The sequence below is a fragment of the Desmodus rotundus genome, chromosome 1 (assembly GCF_022682495.2).
Source record: "Desmodus rotundus isolate HL8 chromosome 1, HLdesRot8A.1, whole genome shotgun sequence".
In the NCBI taxonomy this organism is placed as follows: domain Eukaryota; kingdom Metazoa; phylum Chordata; class Mammalia; order Chiroptera; family Phyllostomidae; genus Desmodus; species Desmodus rotundus.
The window spans coordinates 9796142-9816977 of record NC_071387.1 but is presented as its reverse complement, the minus strand read 5'-3'; the positions used below and the strand labels follow the sequence as shown (position 1 = coordinate 9816977).

Genomic DNA, 20836 nt, shown 5'->3' with positions numbered 1-20836 from the left:
TGAAATGCCTTTTCTTCATATTTTTGCAGCCTCCATGAACCTTATATTCCAAACATTTCCCAAATGTGTCATGTACTTTCCTATGGGTAGGCATTCCTTCAAGCTTTTCCATGAGCCTAGAAAATGTGCTCCCCTCCAGTCTTTATAAAAAGTCAATACATTTTCATCCTAGTGCATAATTGATTAAGCCAAGCCCTCGACATGAGAGGGCTGAGAACAACAGATCAACTCTATGTTATAACTACTATTGTTACTCTCTCTTACAGATAAAGGATGTAAGTAATGAGTTTAAGGCGCAAACCTAGACATTAGCTGTTGTGGAATGTCCGCCCAGCTCTAACTCTGAAGTCTGTGTTCTTTCTTGACCCATCAGCCATTGATTGATAACCTTCTCAAACATTGAGCTGCGTTTGCATATATTACTAGCAGTTTTAACAGTTGTTAATTTTTACAGATTTGAGTGGTGCCTTGTTTAGTGAATAGGCCATTTCTAAGCTCGGTGCACACCTTGTCTTTGAGAAAGCACATGTTTCTTGTTCTGTGGGTGCCTCATCAATTAAGCTTTGATGAAATGGGGGATAAAATGGGATTATAGTGAATCTTACCTGAATTTATGAATGCATGATTACATTATGTGTATTTAAAAGCTAGAGTTTCACCAAAACCCAATGATAAAACCTGTGTATTTGTATGTTGACTTAGTTTTCATCTAATAAGCATTAGCATAACATTTTACTAAGTGATCTGCATTCTAAACATGCCCAATTCTAAATAGCCTTCTTGGGGCACAGAGGAACCTTGGCATAAAAAAATAAGTGGATAATAAAGATTTATTAGAGATAAGTTTGTCGGACAGGAAATAGCGTCTTGAATCTATAGGAATTCCCCTTTCCACCACAACTTACAGGAGACCTAGGCATATTAATCGTAAAAACAAGACTCTGGAAAACAGCTAAACAACCAGAGAGTCAACCACAAGGAATGTTGTATGTCAGTATTCTGTTACAGATCGTGTTCAGAGAGAGGGGTAGTAATCCACCACTGCCAAGAAAAATACAAAGTACGAATTCCAGAGAAACCCACAAATACTTTCAGAGTAGTCCCTCTTATCAGAAAAGTTATTACTGGCATTGTAGGAAGAATTGTATTTTATTGTCCTTGCCAAAAGACTTTTTCCCAGAAAGAAGATGAATAACATTAACAGTGTTTAGTGAGTTCCTGCTATGTGTGAGGTGCTGGCTAGGCTGACTAGGACATCACCCCAGCCCCTGAGGAGCTCCCAATCCAGGGAGAGGATAGACGTTTAAAATGCGGTGAGGTAGGGGCTGTAACAGCCATGCACGTGTAGCAAGTACCATAGAAGCACTGAAAAGAGAGGGAATTCTCGGGGAGTGGAATATGTTCGGAGCCTGAAGGAAGAGCATACTTTTCAGACAGAGGAAAAGCATGAGCAAAGACAAGGAGATATGATGACCTTTTTTTAGTACCGAAGTGGTGTTTGCTTAACCTTCCCTGCTCCTTGGCAATAGAAGGTGGTATGGTGACAGATTTATTTATTGTAAAATAAAAAATGGGATTGGAGAGAAAGGTTTGCATTATTCATTGACCATCAGAATGCCGCGGTGGAGTGTAGGCAGCATCTTCCAGGTGCTTGTGTTCAAGGTCCTGTAGGGCAGCTGTGGCTCACAAGTGACTACTTTCATTTACACTTTGTGATTTTTTTTTCAGGCTTATTCTGTGTATGATGAAGAGATCGGTTATTGCCAGGGCCAGTCATTTCTCGCTGCTGTTCTTCTGCTCCATGTGAGTAAACGAGTCTCTGTTACGACTTGACATGGCCTGGCCTGCCTCCGCTTTTATTAGCCTTAGACGTGAGCGTGGTTTTATACTGGCTTGGGCCAGACTAGGACATGAGTTTTAACTCCTATATCTAGAAAATTTTTTCTTAACTTACTGTCCTCGTGGAAGAGAAACATGGTGAGCATAAGTGGCACTGTCAGGAACTGGTATAAGGGTAGACTTTTTTTTTATTGCTAGGATGACTGGATAGCCCTCTGTCTTAGTTGGACCCTTGGGGACATTTTGTCTTCTCTAAAGTAGCCACTGTCATTAGAATTTGTTCTGGGATTTATGTTTTGGGGTGGGAGGGTAGCCGAGAAGTTGGCTTTCTTTATTGCCATTTTTCTTTCTTTTCTTTCTTTTCTTTCTTTACCTTTCTTTACCTTTCTTTACCTTTACCCTCCAACTTATTGATATTTTTTTTAGATCCACAGCAAAATTGAAAAAATCTTCAGGTGAACACCTATATATTCTTCACCTAATTTACCAATTAATATTTTCTACATTGATTTCCCTGTCTCTCTCTGCATTTTCTCTTCCCTTTTTTTTTTTTTTTTTACACACACACACACACGTTTTATTTTTTATCAATAATCTTCTTTGGGAAAATCTGTAGCAAACATCATCATACTTCTCCTAAATACTGGAGCATTTATCTCCTAAGGACATAACCGTAATACCATAATCACATCCAAGAAATTCCACACGGATCCAATATTGGCTTACACACAATTCACATTCAGTTTTCCCCAATGGTTTTCTCAGTAAAGTCCTTTGTAACTTTTTCCTAACCCAAATCCATGGATTGCATTTGATTGATCAGGCCTTAATCAAAAAAGCAAGAGAGTAGAGAATAGAGTATACCCGGAAGAGGAAATGGGACAGTATATAGAAGCACTGAAACTGGGGAAACTGCAGTGGAAGGAACTGACAGAAGGTCAGGAGGACTGCAGCGTCCTGAGTGATGGGGAAGCGGACGGACCTGCCCAGTGGGCCCATGGGGGCTGGGCCGTGAAGTCTGGGTTTGGTTTCTCTGAGCAAGGGGAAGCTTTGGAAGATTTTTAAGCCTTTTTGTGTTGTGATACAAGTAAATTACAAGGTTGTAGTACAAGTAAAACAAAAACCACTATCTTGTTACTGTTATCGAACTGGCTTATTGGTGTTGGTAGGCAGGTGAAATATGATAACGCTGTGTGATTAATGAGAAAGACTAGTGCGTATGAGTGTATACAGTGTGATGATTTGATATACATTGTGAAGTGCTCACACAGTCAAACTAATTAATACATCCATCAACAGGTAAAGTCGTTAAATTTTGTGTTGTTTGTTGTTTTAGGCAGAATTTGTGTCTCCAAGTCTCACCAGCCTCTGGGCTGTCTTTGTTCTCAACTTTCAGTCCAAGGGGTTTTATCTCCGTATCAGTTACATCTCAAGCCCTTTAAAATGGGTTTCCCGATCGAATCCGCAGTGTCTCGGTTTGACTTCTGTGCTGTTTGCCGTCATGTTAGATAAATGCCAGCGTGAGGGCAGATGGGCTGCCTAACAGAAAGGCTGCTCCGGGTCAGACCCAGGCTCCCTCAGCGTGTGGAAGAGTCTGGTCCTGTGCCTGAAGTCCTTAACTTTTCCAGTAATAATGTGCCGTATCGTTCTCACTCATTAATGTGATTTGCTTTTTAGCTTTGCTTTATCCCAGCGGTTGCTGTGCTCAGCCCACCTCCATTGTCTTGTTCCACAGAAGCCCGCCCATCTTCTTGACATTTTGAAGGCTTGCTACAGTCACACCAAACCTTAAATAACATTTCCAGTGTCTTCTTTCTATTTTGAAAACTAGACACACATTGTGCCAGGTTCCCGGGGAAATATTTTCTATAAAGCTATGGAAGATGTAGGTGTTATAAATGGCTAACATCTATAAATAGCAGTAGGGTTTTTGCAGTATTTTAAGTATTACTGTGAGTGCTAATCATAGTACTTTGAGCATTCCTGCAAGCCTTGGAACATGCAAGCTTTCTCTAGCCGTCTTTTCTAACAACTGTGAGGAAGGAAGACGTTCTTACTAGAATTAAATGGCAGCCAGGAGGTAAAGTGATTTACAAGAAGGTCTCGTGCTTTGCGAAAGGCGACACCTGCACCTGTGTGTCGGCCTGTCCTGCTCTTTTAAGTCCTGTCCTCCCTGCAGAGTCTCTGTCTCCCCCTGGCAGACTCCGGCTTCCCATCCTTGTGCTCTCACCATCTTTCTGCCTCATTCTTTTGTTTTTAAAAGATTTTATTTATTTATTTCTAGAGAGGGGGGAAGGGAGGGAGAAAGAGGGAGAGAAACATCAATCATTTGCCTCTCACACACCTGCTACTGGGGACCTGGCCCACAGCCCAGGCTTGTGCCCTGACTGGGAATAGAACCAGCGACCTTTCAATTCTCAGACTGGTGCTCAGTCCACTGAGCCACACCAGCCAGGGCCTTTCTGCCTCATTCTTATTACAGTTACTGTACCCTGGTTGTGTGGGAGACTCCTCAAGGACAGGAGCAGTGTTTGACATAGAGTAGACATCAATAAGGATTTCTCTGTTGAGTGAATAAATGTTAAGAAGCACAACCATGGGCCTGAGTTACTACATATCGCTAATATCGTTAATATACTGAGAAAACTTCTGTATGTGTTTTGTGACTTATCCCCCCCTCTCATTCCCTTTCTGTAACAGATGCCTGAAGAACAGGCATTCAGTGTTCTGGTCAAGATCATGTTTGACTATGGTCTCAGGGAACTTTTCAAGCAAAACTTTGAAGATTTGCATTGCAAATTTTACCAGTTGGAGCGCCTCATGCAGGTAAAAAGAGAAACCAGTTTGCATTTGCCAGTTAGATTAGAGCGTGGTCTGGGCGGAAGCGGATTGATGAAATGGTGCCGAGGAGCAGCGGGATTGCCTTAGCACCCAGGGTTAAGAATGGCCTGGTTGGTTTGTGTTCGTTTCTCACTACATGATGATGATGCCAAGGTTAATGAGGTGTGAGCCTGATGGGTGTGAGCTGGGTTTTCAGTCTCATAAAACACTCAAAATATCAAATGGTTTTGTAGGGGCCTTTAACACAGCACACTCCATCAAGCGGTATTCACCAAGGCTCTGAAGCTGACTGGTTAGGAATCTCCTAACAGAAGTGAAACAAACTCTCCCAAACATTTCATAATTGGAAAGAAAAACTCTCTTTCCAAATAGTTGTCACCATTTTGGGTATTCCTCTTTAGAGCTGGTTTGTGGACAAGAAAAGAGAGCTGAGTGCCAAATAATGCCAGATGATAAGTGTTCTTCTGAGCACTCTGGAGGTTTTTAGAAAAACACAACTATGTGACTTTTTTGGCCTATTCCTGTTAGATTTATGAGCCTCCTGGGTGGGAGCGGAATAGCTGCATATGTGCGGAAACTAATGAGTTTGCTATTTCAGGAATACATTCCCGACCTGTACAACCACTTCCTGGATATAAGCCTTGAAGCGCACATGTATGCTTCCCAGTGGTTTCTTACACTTTTTACTGCAAAATTCCCTCTCTACATGGTCTTCCATATCATCGACCTGCTTTTATGTGAGGTATGTATTGGAGGCCACAGCAGGTTGGGATTCTTACAGTGCCCTTCCTGTAACAGCTTTCAGAACAGAATTTGTTCTGCTCAGTTGTTTTGTTTCAGTGCCGGGAAGTCCAAATTTAAGTGACTCTTCCTTGGGCTGAAGCTAAAGATCATGTTTTGTTAAAGGCGCTCTCTGCTAAAACAAAAACATGTATGTATTAGACATTTGTATTAGTTAGTATTAGGCTTGCCTGGTTTTTTGAGGAAATCCAAAACAACAGTGATTTAATAAAGCAGAGGTTTATTTCTCAGGTGCTAGAAGTCAGAGGTTGGCAATAACTTCCTTCCCTAGAGTGTGACTCTCATCCTAATGGCTGATGAGAGCTCTAGCCACCAAATCTGTATTTTAAGCTGGAAGGGTTGGGGGATGGGAGAAGGGTGCATGCCCTCTTTTTTAAAAGAGACTTCCTTGGAAGTTCCACCTGTATTCCCACTTACCTCTTATTGGTAAGTGGAAATGAACTTAGATGTGCAAGAGAGATTTTTTTCCCCAAAGATTTTATTTATGTATATTTTTAGAAAGAAAGGGAGGGAGAGAAACATCGGTGTGTGAGAGAAGCCTTGATTGGTTGCCTCTTATGCACCCCAGCTGGGGATGGGGCCCACAACCCAGGCACACCCTGACTGGGAATCGAACCAACGACCTTTCACTTTGTGGGACGATACCCAACCCACTGAGCCGCACTAGTCAGGGCAAGAGAGATTTTTTTTTTTTTAATACGAATTTGCAATAAACTGGGGGGTCTTTTTGCCAAAGCAAAGTAGATATTAGAGTAAATAACAGCCTTTGCCACAGCATAGTTTTTGGTTTGGGGGTAGGTGTATTTAAGAAAAAATAATTAATTTCAAAAATAATATATTTTTGTTGTAGAAACTGTAGAAAATGTAAGCAAAGAGATTTAAAGATATTTCTAATCTCACTTTGGTATATGTTCTTTCAGCCTTTTTGTGTGTGTTTGTATGTGTGCATGTATAATTTCTATGTGGAATAGTTTTTCATATGGAATATTAATGGGATAATGTATATTACAGGTCTGCACTATTTTAAAATATGATTACCCTATATATACTATTTGTTAACCTCTTCTTAATTTCATATACTTGAACACCTATAGACACATAAATATCCACACCATTCTTCTTTTTGTTTAATCTTAACATACGCGAAACATGAAAATCCATTAAAGAATTTATATCTTCTACCCAGCTTGAAACATTATAAGAAATGACAGTCCCACCATTATTCTTCCTTGCTGCCAAGTACCCCATTACTTGGATACATCATAATTTATGTCACTGATTCCTAACCTCAGACCTTTGAGGTTCTCCCTGTTACAAAACACCATTTGTTTAGTAGTTAGGAGGCCAGTAGCATGCTCAGTAATTTAAATAAACTTCAAACTAACTAGCTTAGAAAACCCTTGGGAGAATATTAGTTACAGAAACTGAGGTCCCAGAACTTACATAGTTTAACTTGATCAGCAGATACTAGTGCCTCCCCCCATTTGTCCTTTGCCCCCACCTCTCCTGAACGGTAACATGGAGGAAGGCTGATCGGAAGGAACCCTGAGCAGATTCAGTTCTGGGCTGTAGGCTCCCAGTAATTGCTGTACCTTGAGGGGGGCCACACAAAATAATGTTCAAAATAAATCAGGAGTTATTTCCTGATCACGCATTTAGGACTCTGGTGTTTTGGTTTGGAAGTGTAGGGTGCTTTGAAAGAGTGTTCTTGTCAAATGCGAGAACAGGGCTGGAAAAGCTCTTCTCTCACAAGAACGAGAGGCCAGGTCTAGTCTCCTTTAAGTGGTGCTTCAGAGGTGGCTCTGTAGTTTTCCCTTTCCAAGGCGTTTTCAGGATATTCCATTTCGTAATTAATGTTTTACAGTTTCTCTAAATGTGTGGGATATTCCTAAGACAGATGGCTTTATGGTCCAGATATAAACATTGAAGATGTTGTTTTATGTTTTCTTTTTCAGGGAATAAGTGTTATTTTTAACGTCGCCCTTGGATTATTAAAGGTACACATTTATTTGTGAGCTGAGTTATGTGGCTTTCTGTGTTGCGATAGCTTGGTCTTAATCTCGTCTCAGCGGCCACCGTGCTCTGACGTTGCCCCTGAGCGAGGAGATGTGCAGGTAGCTCTGGCCAAGCGGAGAAGCGTCTTCTGGGGGTTATAAGGCTGCTGGGATTATGAAACGCTGCTTGTGCATCTTCAAAGCCAAGAACCTTTCCTACACACGGTTGTATTTTCTTTATTTCAAGACTTCGAAGGATGACTTGCTGTTGACAGACTTTGAAGGTGCCTTGAAATTCTTCAGGGTTCAGCTTCCTAAGAGATATCGCTCAGAAGAAAATGCAAAGAAACTAATGGAACTAGCTTGCAACATGAAGGTAAAATCATTTTTGCATTAATTTAATTTTTTTGTTCAGCAAATGTATCACTATTCCTGATCAAAGTATCAACATTTATAATACATTAAAATTAAAATGTTTTCTTTTGTATTATATATTTTTTCCAAAAAAATTTTTAACAGGTTTTCTCCTCATTCAGGGTAATTCTTTCTTTACTTGACTTACATAATACAATATAGGGAAAATGAAATTTTTCTGGTTAACGTAATTAAGGGTAACAACTTTCCCCACATTAAAAAATAAAACCACAAACACATCTGAAGTGCCAGATGTGTACTACATAGCAATTCATTAGTTGTCGTGGCTATTTTGTGACATTTCACCTTTCCTTCACAGTCTGAGCCTAAAGTGATGGCTCTCATAGGGTCCCAGGTTAGGCACTTCTGTTTTTCGCCAGCTTCACTGAAGTATAATTGACATACAGTGTTATGTACATCGAAGGCCTACAGAGTGCTGACGTGATAGATGTGTCTGTTTCAGAGCGTGTCCGCAGTAAGACCGGTGGACACATCCCTCCTCCCACAGAGTTACCATTTTGCGGTTGCGATGGTGAGGACGTAGAAGTCGTGCTCTCTGAGCACCTCGCAAGCGTACAGCGCAGTCTTGTTACCTGCAGCCTTGCCGCACCTTAGGTTGCTGGAACTCGCCCTTTGACCAGCATCTCTCCCTTTTCCTTACCCCTCAGCCTTCCAAGTGTTTTTATATGTATTGTGTCCTGTGCATTAAATCCTACTGCCTGCCCCGGCCTTTGAGCTCTAGGAAAGGTCTTATTATTCCCACTTTGAAGACAACCAAAACACAAAGAAGTCGGCAGGGCCTGCAGCTGGGCAGTGGCAGACTTCAGGTTTCATGGGTGCTGTGTTGTCCCTCAGCTTCCCGTGTTCGTTGCTGTGGTCCGAAACTCCCTGGTGTGAGGCCAATGCCATATGACAAAAACCCACTCAGTTTTTTTCACTCCCAGTGGCATGTATGGTTTGTACGGTTTTTTAAGGTAGAAAAACAGGATTTCCTGTGTTCATGTTATAATAAAATTTCTGTTCTGAAAGAAGAACAAAGAGTAATTGAAGGAGTTTAGTTTGGGATTATCAGCTGGAGGCAAATGGGAGACAAAATAAATAGTTGTGTCCAGATTTTATAGGGAACATAAAAGACTGTCATGTTTACTGTGTGTGACTACAGAGGGTAAAACAGGAATTAGTGTGTCAGGGCAGGTGTGGGTGAGAAGCTTCACTACTGGAGAGAGTGTGGACTTGGCCTCAGAGAGATCTGAATCCAGGGTTACTCAGTTACTTAAGGTGTAGTCTCCTCTTCTGCAAGAAGTCCAAAACATTGGACTTCTGGTCTTAGTTATATATATCAGACTGAGCTAACTCAGGCTACCTGTCTTTAAACACCTGGAGACGCTAAATAAAATATAGCCCAAGAAGTGTTTAAATACCTGGATTAATTTGAAAGAAAAAAGAGAAACGCCCAGGTAGGTGAAGCAGAGTAGCTGGAAGCAGTGTGTGTGAACCAGTGGCATGTCAGAGGGAGTGTGGAAGTGCAGGTAGGTGGTTGATGCTCACACAGACACGTGGCATGACTTTGTGCCTTCAGCAGCTGAAACTGGGACTCTGCGTGAAGTTAGGACCTTGGAGCTGCTCCTCTGGTTTTGAAAGGGGAGGTACAAAACAACCTAGTAGCCCAAGAAACAACAGAAATCATAAGAAAAATGAATGGGGTATTGAAAAAAAAAAGGAACTAGAACTTCTGGAAATGAAGATAATCATTATCACTCAAAATGTGACCTACTTTACAAGTACTACGGATAGCATTTAATGATATTTCACCATGTGCCAGGCACTATAGTCCTTTTACATATGAGGATTAACTACAGTGTTCGTAGAGTGCTTATTGACCACAGTGCCTAGTAACAAGTAAGCGTTCAAGAAGTGATAGCTACTGCTGTGATCACTTCCTCCCTGGTCTTGAAGCAGATATGAAACATTTCAGTGACATTTTCAGGATGCTGGGTTTGTGCACAGAGCAGAGAACCAGGTGGGCTCTGAAGATCTGAGTCTCTTTTCAACCTGGTCAGCACACAGGAGGCTCTGTGTCTTACTGGTGATTTCTTTCCCTCCAGACTGCTGCTTTCTCGGTTTCCGTCGCAGTGCGTCGTACCTGGTTGGTTGCTCAGGCCAAAAAAACCTTGATATCATCTGGGATGTCTCTTTCTCTCACATTCCCCGTCTTCACACTCCACACCCAAGCTCTGTCGTCTAAATATGTCCTGAGCCTGACCAATTCCTGTTCCCTTCATCACTGACACCCAGGTCTAACCACCATCATCACCTCCCCCCGGAATATGTCAGTAGACTCGTTGGTCTTTCTGTTTCCACAGTGGTTTTCTCCCAGGCTTTTCTTGATCCCCTCTCTCCATTGCTTAAAACTGTGGTGGCTTCTTAGGATAAAACTCAAGTTTTAGCCTTGGCCTGCAAGGCCTGACACCATCTGAGCTTCAGGCATCTCTCTGATTTCATCTCCTACTAACTTTCTTACTTTTTCCACTTCAGACACCCTGGCCTCTGGCTGTTCTCCGGCAGGCCAGCGTGTTCACTCCTCAGGCCTCTGCACTGCTGGTCTCTGCCTGTCCTGTTCTCTGTGGTGTCTGTGTGGCTTCGCTGTTGCCTCACTCAGTCCTGGGCTCGAATATCCTGCCACCAGAGCGGCCTTCTCTAATGAAAGGGGCACTCCCCCAGCCTTTGTCTTCTTACCCTCACTTATTTTCCGCTTATCACTGCTTGACATTATTTTATGTTTATTTGATCCCCCCTCGCACTAGAATTAAGCCTGTGACAGAGAGGACCTTACCTCTTGTTTACTACTGAATCCCCAGCATAAGAACAGTGTCTGACATGTAAATATTGATTGAAAGAGTGAATAAATGAATATGCTGTTGAGTTTCTACCACGTGGTTTATAAACAAGAGTTAACATGGACTTGAGCAAGGCTTAAAAGTAGGTCCCAGCTGAAGGTTTTAACTTTTGGGGTTTTCGTTAGCTTGAAACACGTTAATAATACATGGATCCTTTATTTCCATAGCCCAGATGGGAGGTCTCTAATGTCTTCTTTTTCTTGCCTGCGCTTTCAGGAAGTTAAGGTGGACCAGGCTGCATAGCTCACACACGTTGTGTTAGATGTGTAATTCCTTCTGGCCCTGGAGAACTCGGCATGGCTGGGGTGCCCTTTGGATGATCCCCTACTTGCACATGGTTTCAGAGTTAGAAAGATAGTAATGTTTTTAAAAACTGATCCACAGCATGGAAAGCCTACAGATGTACCGGCACATGAGAGCATGAGATTTTTCTGCTGAAAGGTGGGACATGGTGTGTACAATTGAGTGAATGGTTACTAGTTGTGCTCTGGCAGCTGTGCTTACTGCCAGCAAATATTAAGGGAGATACAGTTGAGCCAATTACTGGTGAAGAACCTCAGTCACGGTGTAATTTGCCAGCTGAAAACTAAGAAAACCCTTGGCAAGCCCTGCATGCATGGTGTGGGCCTCAGGAGGTCTGGAGCGCCCCCGTCAGCACGGGGACTGCATGTAGCCCCCCTGGGGGTGCGGAGCCCCCTCTGCATGTGGGGAAGGGTCCTGCTATGGAATGGTTTGAAAACTAGCTTTTGAACTTTTGGGAGTGGAATTTAGAAAGGAAATGTTGACTCTTAACTCACTGAAATTCCATTCCATTATATTAATTTTTTAAATTGTGGCTTGGTTTTCAAAGTTGTACTTCCTGATTAAGGTGGGAATCGGGAATACTTTGCCTCTCATGCTAGTCCAGGAAACACCTATTTTTCTTGTTGTCCTTATGCTTTAACGATTACAGTGTTGTTATATCTGGTATGTAAATAGTTTCTAGAAGTATCTCATTTCTTCCTCAGTGTACCCTCTGTGGAAACTGGGGCTTGTAGAAGTCAAATAACTTACCCAGCTTGTACTGGCTGGGCAGTGACCCTCAGCCTGTGCATTCCCAGTGCTCTCCACTCCATTGCACTTGCCTCTTCTCATTGCCGAAGGTTTGTTGTGACAATACCCAAAATGGCCACAAGATGGGAGTGTTGCTCAAAAAGGTCTGTGTACCTCCCTCTGCCTGTGTGCCTGCCTTTTCTCAAAAATCTTTGTGTCCATCTTTACTTTTCTCTCTTTTTGGCCCTTTTACTTCTCCCCTTCTCCCTCCTTTTCCTTAGTTTATTATGGGACTGAAATATTTATTTTTTGAGGAGCTTTTGATCTCCTGCTCTTAATCTAAAATTTAACAACATACATCAGAATTCATTTAGCTGTCCATTGACTTTCTCTTTCTTCATGGACCAGTGTCCTGAATAGTAAAATAGTTTCCACTTCCAATACAAGGTCTAAAGGGTATTTTGTTTCTAAAGCTTGCTCCAGGAGTCCGTGAATGGCCCTAGTAGCTCCACCGCCCTTTCATACTCATAAATGTGCTGTGCCTTGCTGGGGTCGCATTTAGGTCTTTTAAGTTTCTCATTCAAGAAATATGTGAGCGCAGTTTTTCTTTATGTCTATACAGGTGTTCTAGAGAACAAATCAGATATACGGGGCTAGCTCAGAAGCAGGAGCCGTGCTGAAGGAGATGGCCCCGTGGGTTTCTGAGGTCACACTTGAAGACCTGACCCTTTTGTTGTAGAATCCTGCCTGAGGTGAAATGTAATTTCTGAACCATTTTTTCATTGTAATTTGTTATTTCAAACATAAAGTGATTGTGCTAGACCTCAAACTACCTATAAGAAAAGTTGTTATTACAAAAAAACAAATAGTAGTATCTCCAAATTAATGTAACCCTAGGCATTGGCTGTTTGGAAAAGGAGAAAACTCTGTCATTTGGGAATATTTGCCCTTGGGGGCTTTTTTCTTATTCATGAGCTAAAAGCGACACTAGTGTCGATTTCATTTGCTGCCCAGATCATTTATGGAGTTAAATGTGTGTTAAGGTTTTAAGCTCTGTGATTGCAGTGACTTAATCAGTCTCCTTAATGTGTTTCCAGAATCTTCCACGGTGTCTGCACATGGCAAATTAACCCTACAGTGACCACATGAGATCAGTTTTCAAATATCTCTATGGAGCTTAGAAAATTACAGAAAATTCCCAAAGGGTACAAATTTCATAAGTGATAGAGCAGGATTAGACCGTGGGAGTTTCAGACTCTGAAGTCAATGCTTACTGTCAGTGAGTGAATAGGATGAGGGCCGCTTGAACTGATGAGTAGCTGAGCCTGGGCGTCAGCATGGAAGCAGTGTGCTCGCTGTACCTCAGTTCAGTCCTCCCTCTGACTGGACCAGGCTGTAGTTTTACTTCTTTGCTTGTTCTTAACTTTTAGAATTGGGCTTCACGAGGAAACTTCTGAGAGGCTGGTCTCTTTCTCTGCGCTGTACCCTAAATTTTTCGTGTTGCAAGGGTAGCAGTGGTCACTACCTTCTTATTTTAATAAGTTGGTCTCCCTTGGTCCTTATCTCTGTTTGGGTTCTCTGCTTTCGATTTGCTTCTGCATTTTAGAAAAAAACTCTTTAATGGTAGGACCAGAATGTCTAATGCTATCTAGTGATCTTTGAGGGAGTTTGAGTCCAAACTATTTGAACAAAGTAAATAAAAATTAAATAGAATGTTGATTCATTTCAAGTGGTTACAGGCACAGGCCTTGGAGCGGCAGAGACGTTGGGTGTCATCCTGGCTCCCAACATCTGTGTGCCTGCCTTTTCTCAAAAATCTTTGCGTCCATCTTTACTTTTCTCTCTTTTTGGCCCTTTTACTTAACCCAAGGTGGGTTAACACAGCAGGCCGGCAGGGAGGGCAGTAAGACGAGGCCTTTAGTGTAGCTGCTGCTATTCCGATGATCGGTGATCGTTACCATCCCTCAGGCACCCAGGATCTCATGGCCTGCCCTGTTTGGACCTCCTCTGCCCAGGCACTTAGCTCTGCACAGTGCTAAGATCCTCTGTACTCATAGCAGTGGGGTCTAGAATTGGTTTTATCTAAATGGTAAAATCAGTCTTATCCCAGGAAACTGTTAGAATATTTTCTCCATAAAAGTACATTTAAACAAAAAAAAATCAAATGTAATCTTCTCTGAGGGCAGAAATGCCACTGTGTGTGAAGCTGTGATTTCCACAGCCTCTGACAAAGGTCAGCCAGCAGTGGGTGTGATTTAGGGCTCTGGGCTGACTCCACAGCTGCCCTACTTCCTGCGTGCTGTTAAAATGTTATTGGAGTAAGTAACAGACAAAATAACTTTTGCACTTTCCAGAGTGGGGACTGTGTCTCTAGTCATTAAGAGTTTTCATGCTCACTGTAGGCCGGGCACTAGGAAGTTCACAGTGGATCAGAGTTCCTGCCCTTCAGACTTTGCATACTGTGATCTCTACACATCTTTGAATCACTACTGCCTAGCAAAATACACTGCGCACAGCCACGCCCAACTGTTGGGTACATAAACATCCCTTCTGCATTCTGATCAGTTTAAAAGGAAGGCTGCTGGTTTTGGTTTGTTCATCATCTGATTACCGAGTCTTGATTGTGTTCCAGGCAATGAGCTGGGCACTGGAGGTGAGGCCTGCCTCCTAGTGGCAAGACAGCACATAAATAGATAACCGTGGCCTTGGACAGGCTCCATGGAGGATTGCCTTGATGCTATGAGAAGATAGAACCAAAGACTGGGGCTCGTGGAGGGAAAGTGTCAGGGAGGATTCCTACTGAAGTGGTGTCGGAGCTCTGATGTGACAGGTGAATGGGGTATGGGCCTGTCGGGGCAGAGGGCCAGGCTTGCAGTGTGCATTCACTTGGAAAGGGCAATGTACAGAATGGTCAGTGTAATTCAACACTCCTGGGCACTCGGTGTGCATGGGCAGGGGGCGGTAATGAAGGGGACGCTGTTTGGACCAGGAGGAATGAGTAATGGGACAGGCAGGCTGAGAGGTAGGTGCTGGTCTCTGCTGGATGCGTCTGCATGTAGAGGCTTGAAGTGGTGCTTTTCTGCTGGTGCTGCTCAGTTCCCCATTCAGGTGTTGGCCATCAGTCTCTTTGGCGGGGGGGGGGGGGGGGGGGGGGGGGGGTGTCGCGCGGGTCTGGGCCTCAGAGGCAGCCTGAACTAGTTGGCTCTAGTATGCAGCCACCCGTGCTCCGAAAGTCAGAATCAGCTGCCAGCCCATTATAAGCAGTGTTGTTTTTATTTGTTTTTCATTTGTGATAGGGTTGGGGATAAGGAGTTTGAGGCAGGGAGGGGGTAAGAGATTAGAACCAGTGAGAAATGGGAGGGAGCCAGTGCTGGGAAAGACGGCGGGACGCTGGACCAGCGAGCTCTGTCCCTGCAGTGCTGAGGGCTGACTGAGAACCTCAGGGGGGGCCATCACAGACGGATGAGCAGAGCTCGCCTTAGAGAAGCCCGGCACAACAGCGCGAGTTCATTTTAACAGCGCTGACCTTGTCTTCCTAAGTCTAAAAGTAACTTATGCTCAGTGCAGAACACTTGGAGAACAGGAGAAGCACATAAAGAAATGCCCACATCCTGTCACGGAAGCATAAGAACCCATGAGCAAAGAGGCCCGCACTTGTTGGGCGCCTATTGTACGGGAGCAGCTGTTGCAGTGCCGAGGGGAGCCAGCCCTTGCGCTCTGAGAAGGAAGCATTTGTGATGGGGGTAATGAAATGTAGAGGAGATTATTTTGCAATTAGCCTTTTGAAATGTATGTTTATAGGGCAAAAGTGTTCATTCTTTCTTCCCCTAGCCTGAGAATGAAAAGTTGGAGAATCGCAAAGAGCCATGAGAAGGTTGGGGAGGGTGTGGTGTTGCTGCTGGTGCTTTTGGTAAAGCACTAAGGGGGCCTCGTACCCACCGCCCTCCTGTCAGTCACCCAGACTGTGTTCACCCCCACAGACCTCATTCAGTTTCTCTTCCTCAACGATTAATCCATGACGATCGTTGATAGATTTACGGATCACATAGATGTCTTATTTAGGTGCTTTCCTTGTGCACCACACACACTATAAACATTTACCTCGGCATTGGCCTTAAACCGCAGATGGTCTGAGTTGGAAGACGTCGCTCTCCCACGTGTAGCCTCTCCCCAGCTGTTTGATGGGCATTTTCTGTAGACACCTCCCCTTGGGTGGTGGCCGGACTCCAGGCATCGGCTCTGGTTGGAGCAGACCTGTGCACATCGAGTTGAGGAAGGGGGAGAGGAGAACCGCAGGCAGCGTGATGAAAATGGAGGGAGTCAGGGAGCGAGCATTGGAAGCACCGCAGGGCCAAGCCCATCCCATCCCCTTTAGGTCTCGGTCTCTTCATCTGTAAAACGAAATTGGACTAGACTAGTTTGGAGTTTCTTACTCACCTGCAACTGGCAGATAAAATGTGTGAGTCAGCGTAGTACTGATTAGTGAAGCTTTGGGAAGGGATGAGTGTTAGCTTTGTAACCATTCCTTAAGTTGCACGTACCTGTTTTATCAGTTTTGTATACATAATTATTTAAAATGTAATTTAAAAACAACCCAAGAGGATGGGTTGGTGGTTTAGAGGAAGGAATCAAACAAAAGGCTAAGACTGGCATCTTGAAAGGATGCCCTTGGTTATCCTTTCCAGACTGAAGGAGAAGAGCCAACTGGTAAAAGAGGGGGAACAACCTGTTAGGTCATAGGTAGCAAACACAAGGCCCGCGGGCCAAATCCGGCCCGGCACCTTGTTTCTACCTGGCGGCAGTGCCGAGCTCCTTGCCCCTAGTTAAGCAGGAGTTACGTTTATACAGTCCTAAAGTTATATTTGGCCCTTTGAAGGCAACCACAAGGTTGATACTGATGTGGCCCCCGGTGAAAATGAGTTTGGCACCCCTGTGTTAGGTAGAAGGAGAGCCAAGAGAGAAAGGGAGAAAAGATTTCCTAAAGAGAAATATACTGAACTAGTCACATTAAAGCTTGAAAGTCAGAGAATTTTGAAGTTTAGTTGGGGAGAGAGAGAACCTGCTGGATGGAGTGGAAAAGAAACCTCCTGGCAGCCTTCCAGAGGGTACTTTCTATAGTGTAGTCAGAGCAAAAGCTTGATTTAGAGAGATTGAAGAGAGAGGCAGAAGCGGTGGAAGTAAAAGGTATAGACCTGTGGTTTGCAATGGTGGTTGGTAAGAAAAAGCGTGGGAAAGAAGACAGTAGTGTGAGAGGGCAGAAGAGCAGCCAAATAGAGTAGGCGGCAGAGCTGTGTTTTAAAGGGTGGAGGAAATCGTGCCTATTTGAAAGCAGCACAGAAGGAGCTAGTAGAGAGTTGAAAGGTGGTAGGATAGCGAGGTGGCTGAACCTTGGGCCTTGGATGGAGTCTAGCTCCCTGGGTTCAAATCCCAGACTTTCCAGGCCCTAAGTGATCGTGGTCAATTTATGTAACCTCCTTATTCCTCAGTTAACTTGTGTATAAAATGAGGATGAAAATACCGTACTTGCGGAGGTGACTCAGGCGAGGTCAGAGATTTAAAGCACCTTGCAGCAGTGATGGTTTGTACTAAATAAAAGGGTGGTGATGATGATTAGGGACAATAGGACTCAGAACTCAGGTAGGAGGAGCTACCTATAGGTGTTCCTTCTGACACTTAGAAACTTGGAAAAACCTTAGTAACCGATTACCCCCAACAGGAGTCATTGAGTAAGAATTCTGGGTCCTGGACTTTGCTCCCCTCTGATGATTTCCCTCCAAAAATAGGCAACACCACTTCCATGGTGACTGGGGAAGCCCCAGTCTTAACCCTGAAGCACCCACCACTTCCTGATACTTTGTAACATGTGCTGTGATTTATCCTACAGATTAGTCAGAAGAAGCTGAAAAAATATGAGAAAGAATATCACACCATGAGGGAACAGCAGGCCCAACAGGAGGACCCCATTGAGCGGTTTGAGGTTCGTTTGTGGCTGATGTGATGGAAAGGGCTTGCAGCCTTTCATGTAACGGTGCCTGTAACAGCTTTGTCGAATTATTTTTAAACTTCAGTTCCACTGTTTTTGGTTCAAGTTTCAATTTGAGTTTGCAAATGAGGGAAAAAAAGTTTGTTTTGCTTCAAACCAGATGCCTGGTTTGTTACAGTTCAGTGGCCTTTTGGCACAGTTAATAAGACATAGCTGCTTGACAGGGTCACTTGAGTCAGTTAAGCATTCTTCGGTGAAGATAAAAAGTAAGAAATTATTGATTGGTAGCACATTAGGACCAGCCATGTCTCTCACAGTTTCCATAGGGCTCAGGAAATAGTGTTGAGGGTTAGCCCTGAGAAACTGTCATTTCCATCTGGTTTTTATGTGTCTCTAACTGGTCCCTTTTAACCCCTCAGCGGGAGAATAGGCGTTTACAAGAAGCGAACATGAGGTTGGAACAGGAAAATGATGACTTGGCCCACGAGCTGGTGACCAGCAAGATCGCGCTGCGAAAGGACCTGGATAACGTAAGTAGATGGTCTGAAGGGATACATTGCATCCAGCACCTGCCTTCCCTCTTAATCACTGAGCTCAGTGAAGTTTAGTGCTTGTTGTTCTGGTCAGTTACCTCTCTGGGACTGGCCCTTGTTGGCGTTCCTTTCCTCCTTCCCTTCAAGGATTAGCGATAATCCCGCGAAGCTCTTTTTACCACCCTCCTTGCTCCTTAGACATGCGGTCCTTGAACTTCTTTCTAAGCATTGCTTGATTGAGGGACCTTCTGGCTAATTCTTCTGCTGTCACAATTGGCAGTGGCATTTAATCACTATGGCTGTTTTAACCTCCCCCTAAAACCAGAAGAGATTTTGTTCTCTTACGTATTCTGTGCCTGGTGACCAAGCACTGCCGACTGTAATAAAGCTCGGCGCGGGAGAAGCTTGGTGTCGTAACTTCTGTTGGCAGGTGTGCCATTTTTCTTTGCTTCTCCTAATCTCTAAACGTTGCAGGTGATGGCTTTCCTGGCAGGCGGTCTGTCCATTTTCTACACTTCAAGCTTCCCTTAGAAGTGGAGCCTCTCACTCATGGTTTAGGTCAGAGGTTGGCAAGCTCCTCCTCTTGAGGATAGGCTTTGTGGGACATATGGCCTCTCTTGCGACTCTTGAACGCTGCCGTTGGCGCAGAACTAGCCACAGACAGTCAGTACACCAGTGAGCGTGGCTGTGCTCGAATCAGACCTTGTCTGTAGGAACTGGTGGATTTGGCACCTGGGCCGTAGTGTGCCAGCACCTGCCTTAGATCTCCCTGTGAGGCTCCTAAGGTTACTTTCCTGCTCACTGGTTTCCTGAGGTTCTAGAAATAGGCACAGGCTCTTATAGGGGACTTAGGTGGTATAGTCAACCCCATAGGGTCTGTGACCCTCATAAGACCCTTGACATCTACCAGGTGTGTGTGAAAATATTGTGCACTATGGGTTCTTTTTCTCTCTTTTTTTAAAATATATTTATTGATTATGCTATTACAGTTGTCCCATCCCCCCCCCACTCCACTCCATCCTGCCCACCCCCTCCCTCCCACATTCCTCCCCTATTGTTCATGTCCATGGGTCATACTTGTAAGTTCTTTGGCTTCTACATTTCCTACACTATTCTTACCCTCCCCCTGTCTATTTTCCACCTATCATCTATGCTACTTATTCTCTGTACCTTCCCCCCCCCCCCTCCCACTCGCCTGTTGACAACCCTCCATGTGATCTCCATCTCTATGGTTCTGTTCCTGTTCTAGTTTGCCTAGTTTGCTCTTGTTTTTGTTTTAAGTATGGTCGTTAATAATTGTGAGTTTGCTGTCATTTTTACTGTTCCTATTTTTTATCTTCTTTTTCTTAGGTAACTCCCTTTAACATTTCATATAATAAGGGCTTGGTGATGATGAACTTCTTTAACTTGACCTTATCTGGGAAGCACTTTATCTGCCCTTTCATTCTAAATGATAGCTTTGCTAGACAGAGTAATCTTGGATGTAGGTCCTTGCCTTTCACGACTTGGAATACTTCTTGCCAGCCCCTTCTTGCCTGTAAGGTCTCTTTGGAGAAATCACCTGATAGTCTTATGGGAACTCCTTTGTAGGTAACTGTGTCCTTCTCTCTTGCTGCTTCTAAGATTCTCTCCTTCTGTTTAATCTTGGGTAATGTAATGATAATGTGCCTTGGTGTGTTCCTCCTTGGGTCCAGCTTCTTTGGGACTCTCTGAGCTTCCTGGACTTCCTGGAAGTCTATTTCCTTTGCCAGATTGGGGAAGTTCTCCTTCATTATTTGTTCAAATAAGTTTTCAATTTGTTGCTCTTCCTCTTCTCCTTCTGTCACCCCTATGATTCGGATGTTGGAACGTTTCAAGATGTCCTGGAGGTTCCTAAGCCTCTCCTCATTTTTTTTTGAATTCTTGTTTCTTCATTCTTTTCTGGTTGAATGTTTCTTTCTTCCTTCTGGTCCACACTGTTGATTTGAGTCCCAGTTTCCTTCCCATCACTGATGGTTCCCTGTACATTTTCCTTTATTTCACTTAGCATAGCCTTCATTGTTTCATCTAATTATGACCAAATTCAACCAATTCTGTGAGCTTCCTGATTACCAGTGTTTTGAACTGTGCATGTGATAGGTTGGCTATCTCTTCCTTCCTTGCTTAGTTGTATTGTTTCTGGAGCTTTGATCTGTTCTGTCATTTGGGCTTTTTTTTTTTTTTTTTTTTTTTTTTTGTCTTGGCGGGTCTGTTACTTTAAGGGGCGGAGCCTTATGTGTTCTCCAGGGCAGGGTAACGCTGGGTTGCTGTGCTGTGACGCTGTACGTGGGGGAGGGGCCGAGAGGGAGCAATGGCGCCTGCTCCATTCTCCTCCGGACTCCAATCTTTCACTCTGCTACCCACAATCAAACTGGGCCCCTCTGATGCTGGTTCCCGAGTGGGTGGGCCTGTGCACACTCTAGGACCCTGTTGGTCTCTCCAACGACCTCTCCTGTGAGTCTGGGAGTCTCTCCTGCTGCCGCC

At 43.9% G+C, this 20836-nt stretch overlaps 1 protein-coding gene across 4 annotated transcripts in view; it reads left to right on the top strand.

Annotated features, from left to right (window-relative positions):
- Positions 1 to 20836, top strand: part of RABGAP1 (RAB GTPase activating protein 1) — a 160059-nt gene that overhangs the window by 124256 nt on the left and 14967 nt on the right. For all 4 annotated transcript variants that reach the window (XM_024562100.3, XM_053920829.1, XM_053920833.1 and 1 more), the window contains 7 exons: positions 1729 to 1803; positions 4540 to 4665; positions 5279 to 5422; positions 7437 to 7478; positions 7723 to 7851; positions 17703 to 17795; positions 18221 to 18331. In XM_024562100.3, the coding sequence (XP_024417868.1) occupies positions 1729 to 1803; positions 4540 to 4665; positions 5279 to 5422; positions 7437 to 7478; positions 7723 to 7851; positions 17703 to 17795; positions 18221 to 18331 (720 nt within the window). The remainder of the gene's footprint in view (positions 1 to 1728; positions 1804 to 4539; positions 4666 to 5278; positions 5423 to 7436; positions 7479 to 7722; positions 7852 to 17702; positions 17796 to 18220; positions 18332 to 20836) is intronic.